General features: G+C 39.4%; 1 protein-coding gene across 2 annotated transcripts; it reads left to right on the top strand.

Annotated features, from left to right (window-relative positions):
• Positions 1-1296: 1296 nt before the first annotated feature.
• On the top strand, positions 1297-23674 carry cers6 (ceramide synthase 6). Of its 2 annotated transcripts, XM_030758953.1 has the most exons (11): positions 1297-1618; positions 2599-2704; positions 2815-2945; positions 9534-9591; positions 10627-10677; positions 10792-10884; positions 14333-14461; positions 16557-16663; positions 18091-18247; positions 18405-18428; positions 22745-23674. In XM_030758953.1, the coding sequence occupies exons 1-11, from the start codon at positions 1449-1451 to the stop codon at positions 22901-22903; spliced, it is 1185 nt and encodes a 394-aa protein (XP_030614813.1). In that variant the 5' UTR covers positions 1297-1448; the 3' UTR covers positions 22904-23674. The 2 variants fall into 2 exon arrangements, with proteins under 2 accessions (XP_030614813.1, XP_030614814.1); XM_030758954.1 differs by lacking the exon at positions 18405-18428.
• Positions 23675-24292: the final 618 nt, after the last annotated feature.

Raw genomic sequence — 24292 nt, forward strand, 5'->3', positions numbered from 1 at the left:
CTCAAACCAGCCTGTCTGGCACCAACAACCATGCCATGTTCAGAGTCACTTGAATCACCTTTCTTCCTTATTTTAAAGCTCAGTTTGTACCTAACAAAGTGGTGAGTGTATATGAATTGTTTACTGTTAGACTAGAGATTTAATTTACATATGTCAGAAAGATAGAGAAAATATATAGTACTGAGTACTGAATAGCATTTAAGCATTATTTAATCTTATTACAGGAATTCAACAAATATAAAACATAAAAAAAAAGTACCACTGCAGAATATACAGACAGGTAATATTATTTAACTTATAGAATAAAGTGCCTATAGATGAATGCTGTGGTGAATTAAATAAAATTGAAACCAAACAGGTGACACATTTAAGGAGAAGCTTGAACCCCTGACCCCAGAGGGGATCTTGTGGCTCTTTCATGCTGTGGGGACACTTTGGTGGCACAGTGTTGATCCACTTCTCACTCCAAAGCAATACAAAGCTGTTCTAAGATATGTTAATTTTTCTTTTAATCTGTTACCTGTATGAATGTTGCATATGCCAGCTTACATCAATTAGCACAATTTGAGACAAGAGGTGAGGAACATGAATTTGTTTTATATAGGCTTTTGACTTGAGTTAGCTTTAAACCTTTATGGTTTTGTTTTATTATATTGTGTTATAATGAGATTCTTTTTGTATTCATTTCATTACGACACTTCAAAAACACCCTAAAATATATATAAACATTCAATAGGTGCTCGGTTTACTGTCATTAAAATAATGTTAGTCATTATTATTATTATTATTATTATTATTATTATTATTATTATTATTCGCAACACTATAGGAAAATATATAGATATATTTACAGAGTCCGTTTACTACCTCAAATCTGTCAGTAGGTGGCAGAGTTTGCCAAGCAGAGCCTTAAACGGTGGAGCATGCTCCACTCTTGCTATATTTATTACGCTTTAATTTCTCTGTTTTTCTAAAAGTCATTAAAGATCAGTTTGATTTCGGCAGTAATATTGTATCTAAAGGTGAGTCCTCACCTGGTTGGCAGGTTACTGCAGGATTCTGCAACAATAAAAGCATCAGGTTTGTAAAACATGGGTATAAATAAAACAAACGTCATTCCATCTTTTAATAAAGGGGAATCAGCTCTACTGTGTTAGGTTGAGTGTTACTCCTGTGTTTTACCTTGATTGTACCTTGTAGTACGGCCCCGGCATGTGCGCTGACTGTTTTGCATGACATGTCAGCGCACCAATCAGTTGCAGAGGAGCTGATTGAGTCTACTTCCCTGCACTGGAATAGCTGAGGGGAAACGGACGGACGGCGATCGCACACGGATATCTCATCAGCAGCAGCAGGGACTGTGCCGTCAGATCGCATCTGAGAGACCTTCGAAATACAGCGGGCTATCATTTCTCTTTCGACCCGGTCACAGTGTCTGCTGCAGGGAGATGGCCGGTATTCTGGCGTGGTTTTGGAATGAGAGGTTCTGGCTCCCTCACAATGTAACCTGGGCTGACTTAAAAAACACAGATGAGGCAACGTTTCCGCAAGCCGAGGATCTCTATCTGGCTTGTCCTTTAGCATTCTGCATCTTTATGATACGACTGGTTTTCGAAAGGTGGGTCTACGCGCACATGCGTTAATCCAGGTGGCTGTGATACGGTGTGTTATTGTCGAAATATTCCGGCGAACGACGCAGCACACCCCGCTGTCCATGTGTGCCAGTCTGTTGCCTAAACAATGGCATCTTGTCTGGTTAGCCCACAAATCGCCAGGGTGATCATCTTTCTTTCTGCAGGCCCGCAGCGTTACGAGCTGTCTGCATTTGGTGCTTCTGTCTGTGCACACAAACACACACACGCACACTGTGCGGCCAAGTTACCATACCTGGCGAATCCAGCCACCGTTCTCTCAGCCCAAACCATCATTTCTGCAAAGCATCGTGCTAAGAACCGACTTTAACCGATCTTATCGGTTTTTTTTTTGTTTGTTTTTTTCACTGCTCCAGTTGTGATATTCTGCATGTTGCATCATCATATTTGTGACAGTTAAGCCACGATGGTCAGGTCACAGCAATGCTTATCACGAGTCTCTTTAGAAAGTACTAAGTGAGGCCTTATATTTATTGCCACACCAAACCCTCTTATGCGCAATATGGAACAAAATTCAAATGATCTGAGATGGAAGCCCTGATATTTAACGTGCTGGTCGTGAAATACTGTATGTCTGTGTAAGGGTTTTTTTTTTTTATTGTTCATGCAGACAGCCACGTGTTAACTTCAGCAGCTGACTGTGAATTCTTGTGTACTTCCTCACCACATCTTGGCAAACGAGCCACACTGTGGTATCATTTACTCTTTCCTCATCTACATGGATACTGCACTTCAGCAGTTCAGCGCATATATTTTTGGCTGCCTGTGTCAGACCATTTGTGGTCAAAACATCGTTATGTTCAGGAAGAATTGGGAACAAGCAAGTGTGCATGTCCAGGTGCAAGCAACTATTATTCAGCACCTGCTGAATTCTCAATTTAGACAATCAAAGAAAAGGTGCTGTGTTTGTTTTATTATGTAAATGGTGCCATGATCTGTTTTGCAGGTTTATTGCGAGACCATGTGCCATGGGCCTGAAGATCCAAGCCAACGGGCCCCAAAAAGCACAACCCAATGCCATCCTGGAGAAGGTCTTCACTGCTATAACCAAGGTTGTCCACGTTTTTCTGTTTGTTAGTTTTTTTTATTATTATTATCATTGAGTTATAACTTAATAACTGGCCTACATCTAACTTATGGGGTGTTTAAATTTTCTCACCAGCACCCAGATGAGAAGAGGCTGGAGGGCCTGTCCAAGCAGCTCGACTGGGACGTGCGGACCATCCAGCGCTGGTTTAGACAACGACGCAACCAGGAGAAGCCCAGCATTCTCGCCAGATTCTGTGAGAGCATGTAAGACAAACTGCATTTAATACATTGCTCACTTAGCTGCACGCCGTGTTTCTCTTCATATACAAACATCTACGTTTGTGCACTGGTGCTTAAGTAGTAATCTGAATTAGCTGCGCTGTTTTACCACACCTCAACAACACATCTGTGACAGTAGTAAAAGCAGGCATGGTTAATGACTTTATAAATCAAGCTCATTTTCATACTGTGTGGAGCTGAAGGTAAATCGTGTGGCTGCATATATTCATAAAAACAAATTAGGGAAATGGAAGCAGGCATGTAAGGGGAAATTTTAGGGCTATATTGAAAAATGCCCATTACAATTTTCATGTTGCTGGTTTTCTCTGACCATCAACCCCCAAAACTAAAAATATATAGTTTATGGATTTCAGTCAGCAAAGTGTCACATTTAAGAAAGGAATACTGAGGAGAGCTAAGAAGCGAAATATTAACTCAGTCTAGGACAAAATCATCCTGTCTGATTTGAGAATAACAGGAGAAACATAACAAAAGAAAGGAGACAAAATCTGCAGAGTTCAAACTTGAATTTAATCACTGAGACAAACTCCTGATGTTGTGCAAGTTTTAAGCCAATCAGCCTTTCTTTTGGATTCTACCGTCATCTCAAGGGCTAATTATTTCAAATAAATCAAGACTAGAACAATGAGAGAGAGAGAAAAAAAAAAGAGTATTTTAAGATCTTAAATTGGGATCCCACTAAGATGAGGGGGAGGCTATTTCTCAGGGGTTGAATTGATCTTGATGTTAAATTAAGCTCAGGTATGCGCAGGAGAAACGCTGGACAAAGACGAGATATTACATTAAATTCCTCTCTCGTCTTCAACTGATAGTCAGCTATCACTTATTTCAGCTCTGCATTCAAATTGAAGCAGAAATCCTGGTGTGGTCCTTTAAAAGCTAATAGGAGGGCTGCTTCAGTTTTACTTAGTCAGTGCTGTGTCTTACATGGCTTATGAAGATTGCAACATAAATGCTGGTGCTGCTGTTGGGTAATAGTCCCAGTGCGAACCAGCAAACCCACTCAATCTGTAATAGAGAACTGGCTAATCTGCAGTAAAGCATTTGCCATCAGGGAAATTGTAGTTACTTGAAGTGTGATGTTAAAGGCCAACAAGCGAGTGTCGCTGTCAGAGCGGAGTCATGTCTGACACCGGTAGAGCAAATCTGGCAGTTTGAAACGCGGGGAGCCGCGCATCTTCTGATCTGCCTGAGGGCGCTGTTCACTCAGGGGACCACTGTTGGCTGATTAAAACACTGGACTCTTGTTACAAGCGCAGAGAAAAATCTGGGGGAAAAAAATAAATAAAACAAGAAATTGGATTTGTGCCTCTCTGAAATATCTAAGGGCTTTTTTGTACATGCTTTGCTGGCATTCATTCCATTCAAGCAACACCCATGCCTAAGCTGTTGTCTGCCATCAGCATAATTGATAGCAGACAGCATCGGTCTTAGCAATAGTTTGTCCAGGTTGTGAGTCTCAGTTGCCCAGAGTACTGTCCTCCGAATGGGCTGGCTTCAGTCCTTCTAGCAGTGATTGTGCTCTAATTAGGCCCTCGTGCACAGCTGTTGCAGACTGATAGGATTCTTTGTCTCTCAGTTGTCATGATGGCTGATTTGGATTCTGTTCTTTTCATTATACAAACTGGGAGCATGTAGCAGACACATTTGGTCTGAAAATAATGAAGACTCCGCATGGACATTGTGTCCCAGCGATTGCTACCCAAATACACTGCAAAAAAAAAAAAAAAAAAAAAGTCAACCAGTCAAGTGCAAATGTAGAATTTTCTTTAGCAGCAAACCTGCATCAATTTTGTTCTTATGGAAAAGAACAAAATCCAGAAACAAATGAAAACCCACTCAGAGTCCGAGGCTTCACTATAAATGAAGATTTTGCAGTGTACTTGTATAGTAGAGCCCTTCTTCTTTTCAGTTCTTGGTCATTACAGGCTCAGGCAGGAGCTCGCTTTGATGTCCTCAACAGCTCCAGTTGTCTGATCTCATCTCCCTCCATCCTCTCTTCATCTCTACTTTCACTGAGAACAAAGAAATTATCATAAGCAAAAGAATTCTATTCACACTTTTTTTCTTTGTTTTAAAGACGGTGACGGGGTATTTCTGGGACTAGACTTAATGTTATTAAATAATGATGTTATTTTAATCTTATATTATCTATCTCAGGTGTCCCTTAAAATTTGATGCATACTAAACTGGATTGTTACTAAATCCAAGTTGTTGTTTTTTTACTTTCTATATCACAAACGTGAAAACAGGAGAAAAAGACAGCCCTGCTCTTGCAAATTCAATTAAAAATTTTGCATTTAAATATTCTCTTTTCTTCTTTTTTGGCAAGGACAAGTACAAATAAAACAAAAAAACACATTGAAAGTTCCAAAAGCAGAATGTGTATGTATAAGCAAACGACATGAACATTTGTACAATGATTTCATGCACAGAAATATTGTCGAGAAAGTTTTCAAATCCAACTCCGTTTCCAGGCAGCTCCAGACAGCCGTGTCTTTAACTTAAAAAATGCAGTTTCTGCAAAGGAAGTCTTACAGTGTCTAAGTCTTCAGTTTCTTTCAGATATATATTTAAGTGTTAATGATACTATAATGAATGCCAGTTATAAAAGTATTAAAACTAGGTATTAAAATGTATCTACAAGTGGATATTTAATTTAGAGAGAAACTGATTGTCTCGTCTGTCTCTCCACAAGGAATCAAATAAATCTGAGTTAGAAAATGTTAGAATATCCATTTAAGTTTGAACATAAACTGCATAAAGATGGACGTAGCCACTGTGAGTCAGCCACTGGTCAATGACGTCCTGTCTTGAAACACTGAGCGGAACATTTTGGTCACTGAAACCAGATGTGCCGAGTAAGGGGTGGAGCTTACTGTGAAACCAAAGGACACTGCACGCTTATATGGCAGCAACCTGCCAATCACAAAGGATGCCCACCCTAAAGGGTACACTGCTTAATATGAGATTTATGAGATCATAGTTGACGATAGCAGAGTTTTACTGCAGACTTCTATACACTTCTTCTTGCATATAAAGGAGTTGCTGCCCTTCTGGCCATTGGAAGGAATGTAGGTTTAAGGCATTTGAAGTTGGGGGTTTTTTTTGCATTTTTGGCCACAGCGGCTTTTATCGACAGTGGAGAGAGACAGAAAATGGGGGAAAGATACAGGAGAAGACACGCGGGCAAATTGGCAACAGGCCGGGATGCAAACCCGCGCCGTCCGCGCTGCAACGCGGCATGTGTATGCGGTCGCTGGCTTCGCCACTAAGCCACCCAGGCGCCCGCATTTGAAGTTGTTGACCCAGAAGTTACAGTACGTCCATCTTTTCTATACAGAGTTTTCAGTTAATTTTCAGATGGGTGGTCTTTGTGATTATGCCTCATCTAAAGGTACTTTTGGCTGCTCCCTCATTCACAAGAGGTCGCCACAGCAGGAATTTCTGCATGTTTGATTTGGCTGAGTTTTTACCCCAGACTGACACAACCCCAAAGGGATTTGTGTCTCCTCCTGGAATCAAAACAGTGGCTCTTTGCATTGTTGGGGGAATATGTAAACCACTGCACGTGCTTCATCTAATACTTCAAAAACATTTGGAATTGACCTAATATGTTAAAATCAGGAGTAAGAGAGGAATACAAAGCATAATGATCACACAAATATAACTACAAATAAATGAATAAAAGGGAAAGCATACTAAATCAAGATCAATGTCAAAATGAGATTAAAGACTAAATAAATAAATCAGAGTAATAAGAGCAACAGAATCAAATGTAAGTCTGTGTCAATGTTACATCTAAAAAAATGCCACTTGTATCTCAAAATGTAATTTTCCTAACTTTTAATAGGATTAAAAAAAGAAAACCTGCAGCAGATTATCCAAATTGAAATGATGCATTTAAACTCTCCAAAAACATATCATTATTAGCAGCTGACACTACCAGCATCCTCATTACTGCTTTTCCTCTAACAGCACGTAGGTGTGCGAGTCTCATACATTTCAGACGCAGTTTGCCAGACTCCAAGCTGACAAATAATAACTATGATTGTGCTCAGCAGATGCTTTCAGGGCAGCTGAGCGATGGGCCATTTACATGTGCTCTTCAGAGAAGACGGCTGCACCCGTTATGCCTCAGACTGCTCGCCGTGTTCCTGCACCACATTAAAACTAACTGATGCTTAACGAGCTTTTTCAGTTCAGTAATTTAAAATCATGTCCATGTAATTAAACCAAAGTAGACAAATGCACAAAGGTAGGCGGGACAGCTATTACTACCTGAAGAGTATCCGAGCTGTTACTGCTGATTGAACTGCAATGAGGGGACGAGGCTTTCTGACTGGTGAATTTTGATAAAGCTGGAGATTCGTGCCTAATTGTTATGTTGAGCAGTATGAATGCAAACAATTGCAGCCAGCTGGTCCTCAGACTTCCCACCTGGAGAAGTGACAAAGGTAGCTTAAATGAGCCAGTGTGATCTGCTTCTTATGATTTTATTCCAACACTAGGTGCTACCTTCAGAATAAAAGTAGCCTCATTACTGACTTTTTAATCAAATTAAAGTCCCCCACCCCCCGCAATTATTGCCTCCCTCAAGCAGTGTCCTGCCTAAACAGGTACATTTGGTCTCGCAGTGATTACTGGAGCCCTCTAAATTTATTCATGCATAATAAATAGTTTATTAATATCTGATTGAGCATTTATAAAAACAGTGTGGTTTTTATCAGAGCATTACCTAAGCATATTCTTGGTGTGTCATATAATAAACTACAGTTTGTATGTTTCATTACTCATAAAACTAATTCTATTAACCACAGCTCATATACAGCGTTGTTTAGTTAAAAATATAATTGGCTAGTTGCTTTTCCATCGAGTGCACCAAACAGACAGTGGCTCTTACATAATTACATTTAAAAAGCGCCAGTTTGCTCAACTGTCATCATCAATTTGAAAAAGTATAACTCATAATGACAAAACCCCAGTCGTGCCTGGCTGCAGAAAAAAAACAGAAAGGACTATTCAAAGGAAACATTTGTGAGTCATTGTGATTGTACATATATAGCAATGATTCAGTAGCACTTGAAAAAAGACTCTCGCGGGCTTCATCAACCAGTTGCCATGCAACAGTCTTTACTGTGTTCCAGGTAGACTCGTCCAGTTGATTTGATTTTACAATACTGTTGATCAGACACAAAAAAGCAGCTAATGATTGCTTCCACAAGCAGCACGTCAATGCGGTAACAGTTCCTCCAGTAGTCATTAAGAGTAACGGCTCACATCCACACAAAAGGACCGGCTGCGGTGCACAGATTTACCTTGTTCTCTTTTTTGAGTGTTTATGTAACGTGTGCGTTCGTGGGGGTTTCAGGGCCTGCAGCTGTCAAAATGTGTTTGATCTGAGGTCATTGCTGAAGCGGCCACGCCGCGCAACCTTTAGAGGATGCAAATGCTTGTTTCACACGATAGGCTCCACAAAATCCGTCACAGGCATCAGTGGACATTTACTTCTGTGTCATAGAAGCCAAGCTCTGCTTTCGTCCTCTGGTTCAGTTCATGAAACTGTGAAGCCATATTCAAAAGAGCTTATATCTATAAACACAGCGATGCATCTTTTGCACCTTAAGCCCACAGAACTTGGACCTCTGGGATCTAAACTGTTTTGCTCTCAGGTTATATATTCATTAATGAAGCCATCACTGTTGTTCCTTGTGGATTAATTTGTCTCCATTTGGAGACGCATTGGTCTAATATGACTTCCACAGTTGTGCAGAAATCAGTCCTCGCAGTTGGTGACTGGTATAAGTAGGATATATTTTATAAGCACATCTTTGATCACCGACATGTCAGCTGAAGTAGTTTCCTTCTTGTAAGCTCTGAGTCAGACCTCGTGATCACTTTCCCCATCACTGTGTAGCTGTGGTTACTGTAATTTATGTTCTGGGTTACATAAAGCAGAGAAAGGTTGGGAATGGACAGAGTGAGTCCATTCAGTGACGTCCCGGACCTCACCACGGACGTCACTGCCGTCCCATTTTTATTGATTTGCTCTAGACTGCAGAGTTTAGTAAGAAGACCTTACGCCACTTCAAGTTCCTAATTACAGGCATAGCAGCCACATTGTATGCCACAGTGTGTTGCGCAAAGGGCTTAAAAAAGATAAATAACATACAGCACAAGTGATATTAATTCAGATTTTGGAAAACATTTTGTGATGCAGGTCATTGTTCTCCACAAAATGGTCTCAAAATGATAGGATTGATGTTTGTTTGGATTCTGGTGAAAACCGAAATCAATGTGGAAAAGACAAGCAGATAAATATAAAGAACTGCAAATACCTGCGCACTGCAGAGCTATAGGATCCTTCATACTAGTGCTGCTAGATCCATCTAAAATGCATCGATATTAACCATATCACTGAGCTCCTCAGACTGTCAGTGATGCCCTGGTCCATTTCCAAAAGAAAAGGTCAAGATCATAAAGCAATCAAATTTTTGTGAATAAACAACAGGTTGCATATGCCTCTATTCATGATGTTTTTATTTGTTTCAGGTGGAGATTTACATTCTACCTATACATATTTACCTATGGAGTGCGTTTCCTTAAAAAGGCAAGTTTTACTTACATATACATTTACATCACTTTGCTCTTACATGAGCTGAATTTAGTATAGGTCTGAGGCTTGAAGTTATTTTCTAAAGTACTTGAAGTATGGAGGTATATAATGAAACTATATTCAAGCATCAGTAACTAATTTTCTAAAGATAAAAAAGGAAAGGGGAGGGATAAAGATGCCGTCTAAGTCAGTTTTCTTATGTGTTACTGCAGTGACTTGTCTATCTTTGCTCGTAGTTTTTAAGAACATTAACTTAAACAGCTCCTAACTAAGAATCATAATAATAGCTCTACATTCATAGTGAACATTTTTCATATTCTTTTAAAAGCTATTTTTAATGACCATGTATGCAGTGCCCTGAGCCTCCTGTGTGTAGTTTAGGGAATCCAGGTGATCAGAGCTTCCCAGTACTTCCAGTTAAAACTGCACTCCCTGCTTAAAAAGTTTTGAATTCCAGCAGGCACCAGTGTCACTGAGGAGTGACATCAATAAGCTGCACTTTTTACAGTTTATAAATTTATGGTAACGAGCCAGTTAAGCAAATTTGACTGAAATACGCGGCTGAGACGGTTTAATAGAGTTCATACATATATTCATGAAAATACGTAAATTAACACAATCACAGCAGTGGCGGAGAAAGAGCAGGGAAAAAATCTCTCACAGACACAAGTTGCATGACGAAGCACTTTGTGAAAATAGTTAAGCCCCTGGCAGCCGCTGCTGCAGGCTCCAGCCTCTGCGGGATTTATTAATAGAGCAGGTCTGGAGAGAAGTGCAGGAGACGTAAACTCAGCCACAGCGATGGGTCACTATTTGCTTATAACACTTCTTTTTTAGCATCTCAGCTACCATTACTCTTTTCATCCTTACGTCATTACTCTGGATTTTTGTCCCATGGTATTCATTTATGAGCAGAACATACACTGCAATGTAGCATTTATTGAGTTTTATACAAACCAAAGAATGACTTCTATCATAATCTGATTTTATTTGTTTAAGGTTTAATCGTACTGTTTTCATCTCCTGTAGACTCCATGGTTGTGGAACACTAAAGAGTGCTGGTACAACTACCCTTACCAGGTAAACATTTACACTGCAATGTTTACCCATCCTTTGTGGTCATGGTACAGCATTCCTGGATTTACTACCTATCAAATATTTAGTTTAACTCTGTTGCTTTGTGTGTTTATGCAGCCACTGACTGTGGACATCCATTATTACTATATACTGGAGCTCTCTTTCTATCTATCGTTGCTATTTTCCCAATTCACAGACATCAGGAGGAAGGTAAGAATGAGTACAAGTCGCACCAAATCACACATCATGCATGTTCAATAACACAAATCATTAGTTGTTTGTTAGAAGGGAAAAACAGGACATATTTAGTTACTTACTTGTTTTGAATTCAGAAAAACCTGTTATGTTTATGCCGTTGTAGATATCACAGAGAAAGTGACCTAATCCTTTTCTGATTGATGTTTAGTCTGTTTGCTCGTAAAAACTGCCTGATTGTATCATCACTGATGTATGAAATAACAAAACATTAACACCAAGACCTTTTTATTCCAACATTCAGAAAGTTTACAGAAACTTTCCTCTCACTTTCCCTAGCTACTGTGGAAAGTTTATTTTTCTTAATCCATTCAGCAAATGACTGAACTTAGACTCACTGGGAACTTTGTTAGGTACACCTTCCTACTGCTGGGTTGGACCGCCTTTGCTGTTGGTACTGCCTTAATTCTTCATGGCATAGATTTAACAAGGTGCGGGAAACATTTCTCAGAGATTTTCCATACTGACATAACAGCTGCTGTACGTCATCTGCTTAAAGGTTCAACACGTTACATGTTGAGAGATGCCCTTCTGCATACCTTGGTTGTAACCAGCGATTATTTGAGTTACTGTTGCCTTCCTATCAACTTGAAGCAGTCTGGCCATTCTCCCCAGACTTCTGGCCTCAACAAAGCATTTTCACCCAGAGAAATGATACTCGCTGGATATTTTCTGGGTTTTTTTGGACCATTCTCTGTAAACCCTAGAGATGGATGTGTGGGAAAATCCCAGTAGATTAGCAGTTTCTGTGCTCAAAGGCATGCTTAAATGCATTGAGTTGCTACCATGTGATTAGCTGATTAGATATTTGCATTAATGAGAGGCTGAACAGGTGTACCTAACAAAGTGACCAGTGAGTGTATAATGTGCCACAGAATCCTCCACATTTGGCAAAATAATTTCTCTTGATGTGTTTCAGGTGAAGTCTTTTTGATACGAATAATTATATCAGGCATACATTTATCCTGGTGGGAATAGCAGTGTAATTGAGTTATTTCACAGCAGGCATTCTGACTTGTCACAGCAGAAGAAATGTTTTTATCAACAATAACTGAGATCTGTGCACCTATTTGCAGTCAAGACAATAGTTTAAAAGGAATCTTTTTTCTGCCAGTGTTGCAATAAATTACTTAAACATCTGTATATTATTGATAACACTGTTTTACAGAAAAATAGACTATATATTTTGCTTATCTGCAAACAGGAAAACAGGTCTTTTTTTTTTCTTTTACTATTGAGGTTGACTTATTCTATTGCAGTGGACTCTGTTCACTCTGTCTGTGGGAGAGGAGAGAAAGGAGAGAAACTAATGTGAATTTATATATATATATATATATATATATATATATATATAAATTACTTAAGGTAATTTAGGCTCTCTCAAACTCTTCTCAAACAATTATTCTATTGAATTAAATCAAATATTTTATAAACTTTCTTGTTTATGCATAAATGAGAAAATGATGTCGTAGCCATGTTTTATCAAATCAGGAAAAGTGTGTTTACTAAAGAAGGAAAAATGCAATCTTTTCTTTTATTAGTGTCATTTATTTAGGCATTGTCCACAAAAACACAGAAAACATTAATCTTATAATAAGAATAAAATTAAGTCTTCTTCCAACTAGTAGGAGCAAGTTTTTAGTTAAATCCTAGAACTGGCTGGAAACTGCTTTGATATGCTTCACTATACTGCTCTGAGATCTCTGCAGTCCCAGTGCTTTTATTGAGAAAGGTTTTATGTTCAGTTCATACTAATTCACATCAACACACATCATATCACAAGTATTTTTAGTAAGTGTCTCTTCTGTGTCTTCTGTTTACCAGCTGAATGTAATATCAACTTTCACAATGAATCAGGTCTATTAAAGTGGGCCTATGCTTATTTCCAGCTCCATATTTTTATACTTGGACTCGACTAGAGTTGAGTTTAATGTTTGCTGTTCAAAGTAATCTGTATTTATCTTCTGCGGGGCCATACTGCACCCCCTCAGTTCACCCATTGTCTGAAATAAGGCATATTAGCTCTTATCTCTCTGGGGCCACCTTCCCGTTAAGCCAACTTTGTTTCTTTCTTCTGATTGGCTAGCACTCATATGCAGGTTTGCTCCATGCAGCTGTGTGTCTGAAATGACCATATGAAGGATAACTCCTCTGTGACATCATACAGATCCAGTAGTAGAAAAAAAAAAACTGTCTGAAATAGAGGGTTTAGGTTTGGGCTTATAGGAATTAATTGAATATATGTTGACATTATTTGAACTCAGCATCAATCATCGTAAAGACAGAAAATGAAGAAAAATGATGAATGCAAATAATCCATTTATTCTCTAATGTGTATTCTTTTAAAGGACCAACTTGGTTTATGTTTGTATAAACTGAAAGTCAGTATTAGATCATGGAAACATTCAACCGTCCTCATCCCACTTCATCTTTTTTTTTTTAAATGAAAATGGCCACATTTTTGGTTCATTGATTATCAATTTGCATGCCTTCCAGCCATGATCTTACTCCTGTCTCCACTCCATCCCCAGCTCTGCCCTCAATTCAAACACACTGTACTCACTGCACTCACAGCAGCAGCAGCAGCAGCCCTCATGATGCCATGCTGTGTATGCCTTCACTCTGTCATCTCTTTGTTGACTGTTGGCATGTTGTCTGTTTTTGTTTCTCCTTTCAGTTTTTTCATGCACAGCACTACGCTGAGGAGGTCCTCTGCATCCCCTGCCAATTTCAGTATGTCCCCCCTGCACACTCTTGCCTTGCTTTCACTCTCTGTCTTGCATCATTTCTCTTCCTGCTCATCTTCTATCCTCATTCACTTGCCATTTTGGACTGGTTCTGGTTGCTTTGAGCTGACATCCTCTGATGATTCAGTAGCTAACCTGCTCCATCCTTAGTCATCTGGATCTCTATTCAAAGCTAGGAAAACTAATGGCTCATGCAAATATCATTAGTTATTTAGCTACAGTAGTAATTGTACTGGAGGAACATGGCTTTTAGCTCACTTTGAACTATAAAATTTGTAATATAAGACTTAAATATTTTCACACTCAGGCCCTATTATGTTTAAGGAAGGTAAAGAAGCTGAGAGTTCCTCCACATCTTCTTTAAAAGAGAGAGCACACAGGGCCCAGCTTCATCAGCACTAAACTACACTAAAAGGGAAGATTTCTTAGTGGGAAATTCCCTTTTTTGAGACACAGCTGCATCTGAGACAGTAGGATGTGTGAATATATCCTTAAATAAAAACACACACTACAAGTGTTGTTAAATGCTTTGGCACTGGGGGTGTATTTGCTATTTTTGTTTGTGTAAATTGTAATACGTATATGCAGCATGCAGTGACATTTTCAAAAGTTCTTTCTGTAGCTGTATGACATTTCCCTGGATGCTGTGTCCCCAGGATTTCCTGATCATGTTCCTGCACCATGTGGCAACAATCTCGCTGATTGTATTCTCCTATGTGAACAACATGGCACGAGTGGGAACTCTGGTCATGTGTCTTCACGACGCGGCCGACGTGCTGATAGAGGTGAGGATCGGGGCGAGAATTAAACACTGTGGATATATGGGTGTGTGGGTAGAGTGTCTCAAACACAATCTATATAGTATGAACAACATGTCATAAAACTTTGTGTATATACTAAATGAACAAAAGTACTGGATCACCTACACATTACACCTACAGGAGCTGCTCAGCCGTGGAAACATATGCCATGCATACAGTTTTTATGCTGATGTGAAGGTCAGCGGAGGTTTGGAACTCTGCAGTTATCGAGTCAGCAAAGCGACGGCAACTTTTACGCATCATGCACCTCAGCAGTGGGCAACCCCGCTCTGTAACTTTACGTGGTTGTTCACTTCGTGGCTTTGTTCCTAAACACTTCCACGTTCCACACTTTTGAATGTTTATAAAGGCAGACTGCATGGCTATATGCTTGTGGCAATGGGACTGAAAACATCTGAATTTAAAGATCAAGAGGTGTGGCCCAATATTTTATCCATCTAGTGTATACTAGATGTAAAGTGCATTGCTAATTATAGTCTAGACTGAACACATTCAATTTGTAATACAAAGCTGGCTACTAAATTAAAAAGGAAAAAGAAAGAAAGGAAAAACTACAGTTATGGTCAAAAGTTTACACGTATTCATCATGTTCATGAATATCATGGTAATTTGGGGCTTTTAGTGATTTCTTTGAATTGTTCTTTTTCCAGGGTCGAATGATTATACAGTATACAAGAATTGGGTGCACAAGTTTGAATTTATTTTGGATTTTCTTTAATCCACACAGGGTCAAAATTATACATACAGGCTCAAATTATGCATGTACACCCACTAATATTTGGTTAAAAGTCTCTTAGCAAGTTGCACCTCAACCAGATGCTTTTGGTAGGCATCAACAAGCTTCTGGTACAATTCTGGCTGAATATTTGATCCTTCTTCTTGGCAGAATTGGTAGATTTATTCAAATGTGAGTATTGTATTTTAGTAAAATGGCAAAATTATTACAGGACTACACTTAAAAACCAAAAAAACTGTAACATGCACCTTATTTTGGCTTGTTCAATAATTGGAATCTCATCAGTTTTGTCACTGGTGATAAAAGAAAGTGTTGGACAAGTTAACTTTTTGATGTGAGAATCATGTTGATCAGCAAAAGCAGAAAATTTTCCATAAACCAAATCTTTAAAGGCTGGGATTCAAATAGCTGACCTTGCAATTTGTAAAGTGAGTGCTCAACAGCTAAACTGCTTCCACCTATGCATCTTTTATCTCTACAGGATAAGGACAAAATGGCATGAAATTTACTCGAAAAGCTTAGAACCTGTTGGCACAGCAGGCTAAATGTCCTTTAAAAATTCTTTAAAAGTGGCCTTTTGTGCAGCTTAATGATAGCAACATGATACAGCAAAGATTTAAAAAATCTTTAAAACTGCAAGTAAGCACTCGCCTGGATATACGTGTACATGTTTCCTTGTTAAATGAGGAGTGTGGGGCAGGCAACAGTCTACAGCACAAAGAAAACACTGTACTGCTTCTGTGATGGCTCGCTTACATCTGCCAGCAGAACTGGCACACCAGCATTACTCAATAGTTTGACTGCTGACAGAACCAAAAGGATGACTGTAGAGGTGTACAGGAGCATTGTGCACGCATCCAAACCTATTTGAAGGCATTTCTTTCTTCTGCGAGACAACAGCCCCACGCATACAGTGAAAACAACCAAAGAGATTTTCAGGATTCAGAATAGCTCCGTCAGTCACCTGATCTCTGCCTTGAGTAGACCCCACAACAAGAAAGAGCTGATGGTGGCTGCGGTGAAGAGTTGGGAGAGCTTCACCGAGTATGTGGCTGCATATATCTATGGGCTGATGTCGTGTGTTTTTTGGAAACCATTTGCACATGAGGATTTTGTTTGACTTCATGTTTATCTGCCCATCAGTACCCTAATCTGACAACACTACATGCTAAACAGGCTTCACCTCCCACACAACCCGTTCACCATTGATGTAACCTACACACATTTAACAGACTTTAATGCTATGTGTTATTGTAATTCAAGCTGGAAACATAAGCTTTTTGTATTTTTTCTTTATTTTTTTTTTTTCATTTTTTTCCCCAGGCTGCCAAGATGGCTAACTACGCCAAATGTCAGATACTATGCAACTTGCTGTTTGCAATGTTTGCTATTCTCTTCATAAGCTCCAGGCTGGGAGTTTACCCCATCTGGTGAGTGTTATTTGCTTTCTTTGTTGTGTACCATAGTTAGCATCCTTCTGAAGGTAGCCTTCAGTGCAGTAGTGTTTGCTTTTTGCAATTGCATACAGTGGAGTGCTCACAATTTAAAAAAAAAGATTCCTGAGTTTTGGCAGTGCATCCCTGAAAATTTAGCCATGAAGATCTTAGTGGCTTTTTTTTTTCTTCTTCTTCTTCTTCTTTTCTGCACAACAGTTTGCAGTTCAGACAGATCTCTTTGAATTTTTGTTGCTAAGTAATAGTTACTATGGATACCACAGCTTTAACCTCCCAAAGAAAGCCAAACATATCAGCAAATGAAAAGCAGATCATTATGGTTATTGGCTTATCATTGAAAACTGTGTCTAGAGTTTGATGGGATTGTTAAAAACATCAAAGGGGTTTCTACTTGAAAAGCGCTTTCATCGTTTTGCGGCGCTGCTTTTTAGGTTTTCACCTTTCATTTATTCACCATTATAAGGTGGAGCTGATCTACCCAAATTTCTGTAACAGAGAAAAGAGGAGATTCATTAAATGTTTGAGAGATTTAATTACTCTCTACAAGTTTAAATTAATTTCTTCAATAACTTGCAAATGTCAGTTATTATTGGTCTTTTTTTTTTTATGATATTTGCGGAGCATACACGAATTTTAGTCCTTGAAAGTGTACACTGAAGTCATTCTGCACTCATCGGCAGCCACAGCGTTATCACACCTTTCCCAAGTGAAGAGAGACAGTTAGTTTTTCAGTCAGGCAGCTGCAGAAGTCTGCTTTTCTTTGAGATACCATCAATTCTCGTGCAGCACAAAAATGCTGTTTTGAGTTTATAGATTCAAGTTTGTCACAGATAATTAGGGCCATTCTGGAGAAATCCTTTGAGATTCTTCTTTTTTCAGAACAAAAGCTTTTAGCCAGGACCCCACAGTTCTTTGTCTTTTATTCATGCTGTAATATGATGCTCCTATACGCTACATTTTAGTCAGCCCCCACCACACCAGTAGTAAAGTTGTCATTACTGTAAAGCTGTTGCCATGGCTTCAGTATCTAGAGGATGATTCACAGACTGGAGGAATTTTTCCAGGGTTAAATTTAGACCTTTAAAATTTCGATCATGTGTCGTGTGAAGTTAGGCAGCACACTGCTTTTTTTTTCTTCTCGCGGTGCCAACTTTAATTAAATTTCAAATTATTGCTCTACGTATATTGAACTATAAATAAAATGCTCACACTGATGTTTGTTCATGTTCTGTTTGTCTGTTCATGGAACACCTGGATTTTAACAGTATGTTGGAGCAGAGCCTTCTTTCTTTGGCTTTGTGTACTTACCCCTCAGGACACGCCCTAATTCCCCAAATAAGAGGCAGTGCTTTAAATCTTTGTGTCAAGTTAATTTTCTCTGTCTCCCTCGGTTGCTGTGAAAGGATTTTAAATACCACTTTGTTCGAGAGTTGGGAGATTATAGGGCCCTACCCGTCCTGGTGGGTTTTCAACCTGCTTCTGGTCCTGCTGCAGCTGTTCCACTCCTTCTGGTCCTACCTCATATTGAAGACAGCATGCAGAGCCATCTCCAAAGGAAAGGTGAGTCACTTGTTTTTTTTCAAGTCCCTTTGCAAAATCCTTACCTTAATATCTAGGGTGCTGTGCTGCTAGTACATCTATAAATAATGTGTAGTGTTCTCAGAGGCCATTTTTGACTTTCTCTTCCTGTTTTCTTTGCTACCCTGCAACCATCAAGGTGGGAAAATGGAATCCTTTACATGTAAGTATATGACAGCTTAATGATGTGACATTGTTTAGTTTGACCTCACATTTCTAGCAGCTGATGTGGTTAATATGTCTGTTGGTCAGCCTACCACTCTACTTTCGTACAGGCTAGTCACAGTTCCCATGGTGGAATACTCCCTGGCTTTTCCTGTAGCACCTTTTTGCCACTTTCTGTGAAATATCTGAATATCTACAAGTTGAATTCACTCATAATTTTGGACAGACATTTGGGTTCACTAGACAATCAGTCCAATTAGGGTTTTTGATTCAGCCATCCTCGTGAAAAGCTTAAACTGGTGACCTAACACCCAATAGCCTCAACCAATTTGCACCTCGTCTGGGAAACTTACCGTCTACTCTCAGGGTCTGAGAGCTCTGCAGTTGTGTAATCACCATGGAGGCACTGATATTGAAACTTTTTGTGAGCTCGTGAGTTTATGCTGATCTTTTGTTCAGTTCAGACATAAAGCTGCTATAGTGCCATCCACACCATAAATTGTCTGCATAAAGTTTGACCCTTTGATACAGAGGTTGACTCAATGATTGCAAGCTGTCTTGATCCTGTGGCTGCAAAACAAACCCAGATTATCACCCCCCTCCTCCAGAGTGCTCGACAGTTGGTATGAGGTGCTTGTGTTGATATGCTGTGTTTTGGTTTTCACCAAACGTGGTGCTGTGCATTATGGCCAAAGATCTCCACATTCAACTCATCTGTCCAAAGGACATTGTTCCAGAAGTCTTGTGGTATGTTCAGATGCAGCCTTGCAAAACTGAGCTGTGCTGCCATGTTCTTTTTAGAGAGAAGAGGCATTCTCCTGGCAACCCTTCCAAACAAGCCATAGCTGTTCAGTGTTTACTGTACTTTAACATTTAACAAGCTAATTGCTGCTTGTAGAGTCTGAGATCTAATTCTTGGGTTTTTTGCAGTTTCTCTGAGCATTTCACAGTCTGACCTTGGGGTGAATTTGCTGGGACGTCCACTCCTGGGAATATTGGCAACTGTCTTGAATGTTTTCTACTTGTGAATAATCGTTTTCACTGTAGAATGATGAGCTTCAAATTGTTTTGAAATGGCCTTATAACCCTTCCCAGATTAATGGGTAGAAACAGCTGCTTCCCTAAGATCATTGCTAATGTTTTTCCACTTTGGCATTATTTTAACCCACCTGAACGCTCCAGACCTGCAAACTGACAAAACTTCTGCTTTTATGGAGATGCTCACACTTGCGGATGATCAAATAATCAAGTGCAATGGATTAGCAGCACCTGGCTGCTACTTACCCTCATAGTTCTAATGGAAGCAGTTAGGGTGTACTTGGATTTTCACACTCTGCTTCTGCACTTTTTAAGGACATTTCGCTTACCGTGTCCACAGGTTTTAAGCTTTTTGAGTAAATTTTATGCCATTTTGTCCCTATTCTGTAGAGATAACTGAGACTAACAAAAGATGGAAGCAGTTTAGCTGTTGAGCACTCACTTTACAAATTGCAAGGTCAGCTATTTGAATCCCAGCCTTCAGATTTGGCCTTTGTATTATTTTCTTTGCTGCTCACCTTGTTTCTCACATCAAAAAGTTAACTTTTCCAACACTTTCTTTTATCGCCAGTGACAAAACTAAAAATTAGCATCAGCTTTTACATGCCAAAACAGGTGCATGTTACAGTTTTTTAAGCTTTTAAATGTAGTCCTGTAATAATTTTGACATTTTGTTAAAATATAATACTCTCAGTGTAATGAAGCAGTGTTGAATCGTGAGGTGTACTTAATTTTTTACAGGACTTTACATGACTTTTTTTACATTCCTTCTGAAAACGTCCTTTTTCACGATTGTAAAAACATGTACATCAGGGGTAGGGAACTCCAGGCCTCGAGAGCCGGTGTCCTGCAGGTTTTAGATGTGTCCCTGATCCAGCACACCTGAATCACATATAGAAGTCATTAGCAGGACTCTGGAGAACTTGACTGCAGACTGAGGAGGTAATTCAGTCATTTGAGTCAGGTGTGCTGGATCAGGGATACATCTAAAACCTGCAGGACACCGGCTCTCGAGGCCTGGGGTTCCCTAACCCTGATGTACATAATAAAATACCTTTAAAAACAGAGAAAACAATACTATTTTACACTTTGAGAGCACATCATCAGCAATCCCAAAATCATAGAAACAAACATTTCAGCACTGTAACCAACTATGATCACCAATGCCGCCACAATAATTCTCGTGCAAGTTAATGAATGTAGACTGAAAGTTCTTTTTGAACTAAATTGAAAATGTGCTGCACTCTCTGTTACTCTGTGGTAAAGAACTTACATGCAAGCTGCCTTAACTGAGAAGCAGTTTCGCCCAAGCGTGGTGGACCCCCAAGGTGGAATACTTAACTTAGCAGTCTCCTGTGGCAGAAGCTTAATTTTGCCAGCACTGCATGCTGTACAGACCTACTTTATAAGTAGCTGCGCTGCTAGTCTGTGGAGAATCAGAATCCTTTACTAATCCCAGGATGTAACTGTTTTGCTACAGATGCTCACGTAACAAATATGATGCTCACGTAATAAATATGAAAGACAAAATGTAAACTCTATATGAAATAATAAGTAAAACTAAGGCCCTCAAAGTGGAATACTGAATTTAAATGACATATTAAAACATTACTGTGTATAGTGTAGATAAGATATTACAAGTAAAACTAGTCCAGGTGTCATAAGGAGGAGTTACAAAGTTTGAAGGAATGATTTCTTGTAGCGTTCTGTGGTGCATTGTGGTTGAATGAGTCTTTTGCTGAACGTGCTCCCGTGGCTGTCCAGATGGAGAGGATGTAAAGTATTATCCAGGATTTGGCCTAACTTGGACAGCATCCTCCTTTCTGAAAACACCCACAGTGTTATTAGCCTCGGTCCGCTGCCCCAGCACACCACCTCATAGAGGATGGCGCTGGTCACCAGAAGCTCATAAAACATCCTGAGCATCATTCGGCAGATGTTACAGGACCTCAGTGGTCTCAGAAAACAGAGGCAGCTTTGGCCCTTCTTGTAGAGGGCCTCTGTGTTTTTAATGAAATACAGTTTATTGTGAGTATTTGTAATCAGCCACTGTCTCGACACAGACCCCGTGGATGGAAGCAGATTCTTGTCCTCATGTCCATATCCATGTCTGATGCTAATGAATATATTGCTTCATCATTAAAAAATGAAAGGCATATAATCTGTTAGTAAAACAATGATTTAACAGGTAAAAAGGACAAACATTTACTTAACCAAGGGTCTTAAATGTGATCAGCCAGCAGACCATCTAATTCTGGCCTAAAGGGAAAATTCAGCAACCCCCTAAAAATGAAAAAAAAAAAGAAAAAAGGCAGGATTATGTTGTTATATCTTGAGGAAAACAACTGTAATAAGTATGTACTGCCACTAAACTCGATTCCAAGACAGCATGGCCTTTATACATATGAAAGCTCTTAACTGCTGGCTACACATCTCTCCTTTGTGCATTTTAATATCACATGCCAAGATCTGATAGGCACAGAAATGACCATCTAAAAGACAAAACTAAAAGATTTCATGACGCTCAGCATCACAGTTTGCTGTGGTCAGTGTTCTCCACCTGTAAAACCATCCCTGCTTTAGGGATCGTCTCATCGTTGCCCCTCTAGTGCACCTGTTGTTAATTTCATTAACACCAAAGCAGCTGAAACTGATTAACAACCCCCTCTGCTACCTAACCGACCAGATCAATATCCCAGAAGTTTAATTGCAATACTCTGATTAAAAAGTGTTCCTTTAATTTTTTTGAGCAGTGTATTTTAAAATAAAAGCTTGCACAGCGTTAAAGTAGGTTGTTTTTTTGTCAGGGTACACCACGGTGACAAAACAAAAATCAACATTTTGTGACAGGAATTCAGCACAGACACATGTCTGTAGCCATTTGCTTACTTTCTCTAAATCAGTGTGTCAATCTGAGAAATAATGTTGCCCACCCCTGTTCAATAGCATGGTAATTGTGTGTTTTGGACTGCTAGAAGGATAACGCAGGCTCAGGCTCTCAGAAGCCATGGTGTTTTGGGGTTTTTTTTCTATCTTTTTTGACATTATACAGACTAAACAAGCAATCAAAGTAGAGGTCTCCATATTTCAAGTTTGCAAATAGATCTTATGGCTTCTGCAACTTTTTTTTTTTTTGTCTGATATTGATTGGCAGCTCCCGGTTTGCATGCAGAAGCCATTTATAATACTTTTATGCTCGGCTGCCTCAGATAATGAAACAGATAAGAATTTTAATGAGAAAAATGTAATCTCCAGCCGCCCCTTTCTTTTCTGCAGGTGTCTAAAGACGATCGCAGCGACATAGAGTCCAGCTCTGATGAGGATGACAGCCCCCCGCTAAATCAGAAGCACCACACCAGCGCCACCAACGGGACAAACAAAAATCACGGGACCAACGGCTACCTGATGGGAGCCCCATATCCCGACGAGCACTGATACCACAAGAGTGGAGCCTACAGACAACATCCATTCATCTGTGCGCGTGTGTGTGTGAGAGAGAGAGAGAAAGGAATAGTGTGTAGTGGATACATGATGAACAACATTGCCTGTCAGGAAGTTCTGGATAGATTTAGCTAAATGCAGTTTTGTTTGATTCTTTACTAATTTCCTTCAACAATTTAATCTCTTCATCTATATATTTGCATCAAACTGCACTCAGTGAAATATCGAAGCACTCTTATCGATACAATCCACTCTCTGTTCAACCAGTGAATGAAAGCCTTTCACTCTATGGTGTAAGCATGCTACTCTAATATACAGTGGTCTGGCATACTGGGGGTGTGTTTTCTCCTATGTTTGTGTCATTCTATGTTATTTATTTTTTTTATAAATATGTTTGCTGTTTGTAGTTGGACATTTATTCTACACCCAAGATACAATAACGGTAACAGTAATGAGTATTAGCAAAATGCTGACGACCTGGGTTTACTTTTTAATGCTACACCTCCAAAGATATGCCACAACTCACAAATGGATAGTTATGTGACGTTCACTTACACTTTAAAATTCATTCTCCACTCAAGCTGTATGTGAGATGTCAATAACAGTATTATGTGTGTGCATCAGATATGGCTAGATGCTGTATTCCCTATTAAAGCATTTTGTTAATTATTCTGGTACATTTCTGGTAAGCATTACATTAAAGGCCATTTGTCCTCTTATGAGGCAGACAAGAATTGTTTGAATAGTTCAATAAAAAAAACATGAAGATTGCAAATATGTGCGAGTGTGTTGAATACAGTAAGCTTAATCATGAAGGTAAGGCGGCATATAACTGCAGTGCACGCAGTTTGACTGTGATAAATGAAAATACCTGTGTGAAAAGGGGCTGCCGTGGGACACATTTGCCTCAGTAACACAAAGACAACACCCAACCTCCTCCCATTGCTTCTTTCAGGTGCAATATGCAGTTACCAAATGTCTCAATTTATGTTTTACTGTAGATCTGTCAGGATTACCTGAAGGGTTAGGGTTAAGAACCCATATGCAGAACACAGAGGCAGGCAAGGTCAACAACAAAAGCAAGTGGCTGATACAAAAAAGAAAGTGGAGGAAAAACTGCCAGAGGGCGACACAGGTCAAAACGTTGCTTTTGTATAAATGTTTTAAGGCTGCAGTTTTTAGTTGGAGCCAAACTGCAGTTTTGGTAAAAACAAAACAGGAATTTAAAAAAATAAACAGGAACACTATGAGAACATACGGAGCACAAATTTCTGACAAAGTGAAGACAAGACTCTGTGGACACACACAGGCGACTCGGCACAGGTGGGAATAGGTAAGTAAGTGAGTAAAGTTTATTTATAGAGCGTTTCTCACAGACATAAA

This window comes from Archocentrus centrarchus, chromosome 21, assembly GCF_007364275.1.
Source record: "Archocentrus centrarchus isolate MPI-CPG fArcCen1 chromosome 21, fArcCen1, whole genome shotgun sequence".
NCBI lineage: Eukaryota > Metazoa > Chordata > Actinopteri > Cichliformes > Cichlidae > Archocentrus > Archocentrus centrarchus.